We start from the raw sequence: 7,121 nt of genomic DNA on the forward strand, positions 1-7,121 counted from the left end.
ATTACATGAGTAGGTTGATGACACAAAATGAGATCAAGTATTCACCTATTGAGAAGTTATGTCTAGCACTCCTATTCTCGATTCAGAAGATGAAGCATTACTTCCAAGCTGATGTTGTACGACTTGTCTCTAAAGAGAATCCTATAAAGTTTGTCACATCCAAGCTTGTCTTAAGTGATCGACAAGCAAGGTGGTACCTCTAATTTCAATAATTTTAAATTGTGTATATATCTCAAAAGGCAGTGAAATGATAAATGCTAGCAGATTTCTTGGCCAATCATCTAATTTTGAATGATTGGGAGTTATCTGATGAATTACCTAATGAACACGCAATGCTAGTGGAAATTCAACCACCTTGGAAGATATATTTTGATGGTTCTTCATATCGTGAAGGACCCGGTACTGGAGTGGTGTTTTTCACTTCCTATGGAGAAGTCTTGCTGTATTCCTTAGCTCTAACACTACACTGCTCCAATAATATTGCTGAATATCAAGCACTCTTACTTGGAGTTGAAATAGCCATTGATATGAAGTAATTGCAACTACATATTTTTGGGATTCCAAGTTTGTGATCAATCAAGTCTTAGGTAATTATGAAGTAAAGAAGCCTGAGTTACTCCTGTATTGCAATTATGCTCAGAAGATGATAGGTTGGCTTGGAGATGTGAGTATTCAACATATCTCTAGAAAGGAAATTAAGAAGGCTGATGCGTTGGCAACTTTAGCTTCTGTATTAGTATCGCCCGGTCAAATGCAAGTTGTGTTTTGACAAGGATTAATAGCCCTACCCCAGATGAGCATGAAGAAGAATTTCAATAAGTTATCGCCACTTCTGAGCTAAAATTAAAGATTGGCGACAACCAATAATTGATTACTTGTGTTATGGAATATTACCAGAAAATCTTTAAAGGACAAAAATCCAACAATGAGGCCCTTGTTTTCTTTATTACAAGGATGCACTCTACAAATGATCATTTGATAGAGTACCCATACAATGTATGGGGGTGGAAGAATCTACTCAACCCATGCAAGAAGCACATTCTGGAGTATCTGGAGCGCATCAATCTGGGCCAAAACTTCAATTTCATATAAAAAGGATGGGATATTATTGGCAAACTATGGTGAAAGATTGCTTGGATTACGTTCGAAGGTGTAAAGCTTGCCAATTCTATGCAAATTTTATACATCAACCCTAGAGGTATTGCACCCAACCATTGCTTCACGGCTATTTAAAGCTTGGGTTTTGGATGTTGTTGGACCATTTGCTAAATCCTCTAGTGGACATTTGTACTTCCTGGTTGCAACCGAGTACTTCACAAAATGGGAAGAAGCTATTTCTCTCAGGGAAGTAAAGAAAGAGAATGTCCCTAACTTCATTCGAGTAAATATTATCTACTATTTCAATATTCGTCGATACATATTGATAGACAATGGAAAGCCATTTGATAACAAGTTGATGACAAAGATATGTGATCTTTTTTGCTTCAAGCAACAAAATTCCTCTATGTATTATGCTGCTGCTAATGGCCTTACTGAAGCATTTAACAAGGCACTCTTCATCTTGTTGAAGAAAGTTGTTTCTAAGTCTAAGAGAGATTGGTATGAAATAATGGGAGAAGCCCTTTGGGAATATAGGACTACGTATCACATGCCAATACAAGAGACTCCCTATTCTCTTATTTATGGAGTTGAAGTAGTCCTTCCACTTAAGTGTCCAATCCCATTATTGCGGCTTGCCATTTAAGTAGGACTTACTGATGAAGAAAATGCTCGATTACACCTTGAAAAATTGGAGGCTCTTGATGAAAAAAGACTAGAGGCTTAACAAAGTCTGGAATGTTATCAAGCTTGTCTAGCTCGATCTTTTAATAAGAAGGTTCGTCTTAGATGCTTCCAAGTGGGTGATCAAGTTCTTGTTGTAAGAAGGTCCATTATTACTTCTCTTCAATCTGAAAGCAAGTTCTAAGCTAAATGGGATGGACCATATCTGGTACAAGAAATATACTCAAGTGGTTCTTACAAACCAGTTGACTTAGAAGGATTGTGTGTTGGCCCTATTAATGGAAAACTCATAGAGAGATATTATCCTTGAAGAAAATAAGCACACTCCTTAAGGTATGAGTATAAATTGCATGGTACTCCTGGCCCACACGAGTATAAACTGTGCACGACATCAAATAAAATATTTGCTAGGTTGAAAATCTCGAAAGAGGTGGCCTAGGCAAAAATTAAGACAAAAAAAACACTCCTTCAGAACAACGTTATGACTTGATCCTCTTCACTGAGGTATGTAGGCACTTAGAATTACATTCTCAGTTTAGTCGCGTGGGTGTTCAAAAAAAATACATATTCCCTCTTGATCCTCTTCACCGAGGTCCGTGTTACTTAGAGTTATGTCTTCAGTTTAGTCTCACAAGTTCAAAGAAATGGGGTACACCATTATTTGACCATCACAATATTTTTATAGAGTAGCATACATAACATGTGAGTTCGAGAAGACCAATCATGGCAGAATTTGGGTCGCTTCCAACGAATATCTGTACAAATTTGTAACGGTTTTAGCCATGATTTTTGTACATGTTATATTTCTAGAAGTCCTTTTTCTAATGGAATAAAAAAATTCTTGTCATTTTGGCTTTTCTATGTTGATGATTTGATTTTTTTTTATTATGCGAATTTGAAACTATCAACGTTTCAACATGTGAAATTTATTTTTGAAGTTTGCTTAAAACGATCCTGAGGGACTTGAGCTATAAATTTTGACTATGTTTTATATTATGAAGTTTGATTTTTGATAAATCAAATCTATCATGACTTTATTTCTCTCATACAATGATATATCTCTTGTACTATCGAAACACAAAAAGTGATAAACAATGATGTTTAGGGTAAAGTCCAAGACTAATAATACAACGTCAATGCATCAATATGAGTAAATAACTTTTAAAGCCGAAATGCAAAAGAAATACTTAAAGAAATGTGCAATGTAATGAAATCAAAAAGGTTTCTAAAAGAATGACAACTAAACAATTAGAATGCTGAAAAAAGGCAAGAAAGTTAAAAAAATAGTCTGTAACAAGCTATTCTAAATGTATCTTATAATTAGCTAAGTCTTGACGAGAAATATCTAATACCCTTTTCTTCTCTTCCACGTAATGCGAGGCAGTCACGATCGCTAGGGAAAAATCAGCATATTTGTTGTACTCTTGTTCAGCTACTGAGACTTTAGATTCGACATCTTCGACTTCTATCTTAGCAGCATCTCAGAGGGCTTTTAACTCCTTCACCTTTTTCCCTGCCTCCTTAAGGGATTGTAGATATCAAACAATTCTTCAGATTTCTCATTCTTTTCGTTTAAGAAAAAATAAAGGTGTTCCTTTTCTTTTAAATATGTCTCCAAATTTTAAATTTTTAGGGCTTTATCAGTGAGGGATGATCGTGCTTGGTCATAGGATGTAGCAAGTTCAAAGAGAAACTCCAATAAGTTTTTCAAAGGAGAAATATCCACCTCTATTCCGTCTACATCATCAATAATTACTTGGACCTCATCCTTAAGAGAATAAACATGTTCTGCAGCGAGATCGACAAGATTAGAACGAATTGTATCCCAAGATACCTCGACAAAATTCATCCAAAGTTCTGAGATGGCCTTCTTTCAATCAAAGATAGACATTTTTCTTGAAGTCAGCCTCTCTACAGATTCATTACTATCTTGTTTGCTTTGGTAAGAAGTCTCTAACATGCTAACATCATTTTCCTGCATATATATATATAAAGAAGAAATACCATAGTAAGTGGAGTCATGTGGTATCATGGAATAAAAAAAATCATTACCTCTTAAATAGCTGTCAAAGTCATTGAAGAACTAATGTTGTTGTCGCAAATATCTACCGGATGAGAACTAATATCATTTGGCATGTTAGAAGGTAGTTTCAATTGCTTCCAACAATGATCACTATGGGTGATACTACTTTCATCTTGAGATGGCCGCTTGTGAGAGGTCCATTGAATACTTTTCTTTTTGAAATTCTTCATGGAAAGGTCCCTTGATCTTGTTTGGAATAACAACTTTAAAATTTAAAAAGGAGGTTGACTTACAATTAAGACCTCTTTATCATAATTTTGAATAGAATTAGTATCCCGACCAACAACATTTGCGAAGAACTACATTTGATTTTCAAGAAAATTTCCATGCACCTTTTTCCACCAAGACTTATAATTAAGAGAAAAGAATTTCTTCAGGTTGGACCCACTAGGAGGAAATGTTTCCCTTGTCCTAGGTTTTGCCAGAACGTAAATTTGCGCAAACCTTAATCCCTTGGCTAATAAAGTTTCACGAAAATCTCAATCTAATCGATCAGGAGAATCTTGAAAAAAGTCAAATTGACGACTGAATCTGTGGGGAGTATAAGGCTCCACAATAAAGATATTCCTGTCCCTTAAAGTGAGATAATTTGAATGAAGACTTATAAAGAAATTTGATTGAAATTCCTCTTCAGTGCCGTCATCGCGGTAGTGGTGAGCAGTAGGCCTGTTGATCAATGTTGCATCCCAGGCAATGGTTCCTCCTCCATGTATATGCTTCCTTCCATCCTCTTTTTCAAAATACCTGGTAGATCCTTCATCAGAAAAGAAAGCCATAAGAGGATCAGTCGGTCCATCTGCTAATGGATAATGAGTCTTGAAGTAATAGTCTAACCAACCATACACATAGTGAATCGAAAAATAAGTTTGGATGAGATCAAGTCGTGAGTATCTCAAAATTATGTTTATACCTTTGTAAATGCTGGCTAAGACTGGATTTGAAAGACTAACTCTTCGTCCATATGCCAAATGACAGGTGATTCTAAAGACGCCTGGACGAATAAAGCCATCCTCCTTCGTAGGAAGCACAAATACACACAACCAGCAAGATAAAAAGGATTCCAAGTACGGTTTATTTTTCTTATGAATTTTAACTTCAAACTTACGAAACAAGGCTTCTTCAGCAGGAGACCAACTAACAGACTCACCAATTACACCAGTTGGATTATGCGATGACTTGAGACAAGTAGATTTCTTTTCTCTTCTCGATAGAGGATTCCCATACTTTTTGTATTTTTTACACCAAAACTTTATCCATTTTTCCACAGAAACATTCGGGTCATCATTATTTTCTACTCGGATCTGATGAAAAGCATCAAACAAATGATCGCAAGACTGGAGGAGAAATGTTTTTCCTTTTTCAAATGTGTTTAAAGGTTTTGCAATATTTGGCACGACCTGTTCATAAAGACTTCTTGATATAGGTAATTTACTAATCACGTGTAAGTCCCAAAGTGATAGAGATAATTCTACAACTGAGGTAAGTATTGTATTTATAATAGGACACCAAGCTTTATAGAAGTCCTGCAAGATGTTAGTGTTACGATCATAAGCAAAAAGTGAACCATACACAACATCGTATATTTTTGCATCTTTCAATACTTGGTGATTCCTACTAAGGATATCTTCAGCCTACTCCCAATAGCTTGGAATGTAGTGAAACTCTCCATCAAGTTTGAAAGTGTCATCCTATTGAGTCTCTCTATTTATGATTCGTTGCCCAAACATGTCAAAGAAGTTGCAATATTTTTGGTACGATTATTAGGAGTGCAAAGTACCTACGTATTGGGAGGATTCCAATCATCCAAACTAAGAAGTTCCCCCAAATATGATCACGGAGAAGCCACTAGCCAGTTATAGCGTACCTACAAGAAATTTGGTCTCCATTTCACTATGGTTATGATCTGATATTACAAGGTATCACGACTCTGAAGAAGAGGACGTTAAATCTCTAAAGTAAACTATGATTCAATCTGCAAAAGAAAAAGTATTTTATTAGCGCTTAAATTAGTAATTCAATAATCATGGTTATGAATCTCAATAATGAACGATTCTATTCTTTGAGCGCGAACTATGCCTAATCTAGATGGTGTAAAGTCTTTATAGATCAGGTACAGTCCTTTGCTTTAAACGATGTAAAGTCTTTATCTCAAATGATGTGATGTCATAGGTTTTAAATCATATAAGGTATTTTCCTTAGACGGTGTAAAGTCTTTGGCTAGGACGACGTGATATCTTCGACCCATATCATGTAAGATATTTGCCTTAGACGGTGTAAAGTCTTTGGCTCGGATGACGTAATAACTTCAATTCAAATCATGTACAGTAATTTTTTAGATGGTGTAAAGTCTTTGTCTTGGACTATATGATGCCTTTGACTCAGACGGTGTAAACTCTTTGCTAAAAATTATGTAAAGCATTTGCCTCAGATGGTGTAAAGTCTTTAGCTTGTTCTATGTGATGCTTTTTACTCAGACGGTGTAAAGTCTTTGCCATAAATTATGTAAAGTCTTTACCTTAGACTGTATAAAGTATTTGACTTCGACTATGTGATGCCTTTGATTCAAGCGGTGTAAAGTCTTCATCAAGAATAATATAAAATTATTGCTCAAAAAATGCAACACTTGGATTCAAATAATATAAAATTTTATCATATGTGAAGTAATGTTTTCACCTGCAATATCCAAAGAAAATGAAAAGAAATAGAAATCAAGAAAAAAGAAAGATATTTACCTTGATATCTTGGTTGTCAAAAATAGATGAAACTTTTCTCTTAAATCCGTGTTCTAGCTTAACAAATAAGTAATTGAGAAAATTCTCCATAATCAAGAATTTTAATTAATTCTCAATATGATAAGCTATTATTTATAGAGTGGTAAAAAAACTAGTATCCTAATCCTAAACAAATTCAATATTTGATAAGTCAAATATTTTTGGAATAAGAAAGGGATAAAGTGGCTCATATCGTTCAATTGCTCGAAAAAAAAGAAAAATTCAAGGCATGTGTGAGGTGGTCTTTGCAAAGTATCAAGGATAACCAAATATGCAAAGAACAAAGCTAATACAATAAGCTATGAAAATAATCTCATGTGATCTTATTTTTATAATAATAAAGTGTGCACAAAAAGACAAAAGCACAAAAGGACAAAGCATATAAATGCTATCATAAAGCTCTTGCACATGCTTTTAGAATTTGCTGTCATATGCTCTTGGAATTTAAAGAATAGTACATCTAAGTATAATCAAGAGGAAGATGA

At 34.8% G+C, this 7,121-nt stretch overlaps 1 protein-coding gene across 1 annotated transcript; it reads left to right on the forward strand.

Annotated features, from left to right (window-relative positions):
- Nucleotides 1-332: 332 nt before the first annotated feature.
- On the forward strand, nt 333-1,744 carry LOC129872460 (uncharacterized). The gene is made up of 2 exons (XM_055947446.1): nt 333-532; nt 1,279-1,744. The coding sequence occupies exons 1-2, from the start codon at nt 333-335 to the stop codon at nt 1,742-1,744; spliced, it is 666 nt and encodes a 221-aa protein (XP_055803421.1).
- The last annotated feature ends 5,377 nt before the right edge of the window (nt 1,745-7,121 follow it).

Source organism: Solanum dulcamara, chromosome 11, assembly GCF_947179165.1.
Source record: "Solanum dulcamara chromosome 11, daSolDulc1.2, whole genome shotgun sequence".
In the NCBI taxonomy this organism is placed as follows: domain Eukaryota; kingdom Viridiplantae; phylum Streptophyta; class Magnoliopsida; order Solanales; family Solanaceae; genus Solanum; species Solanum dulcamara.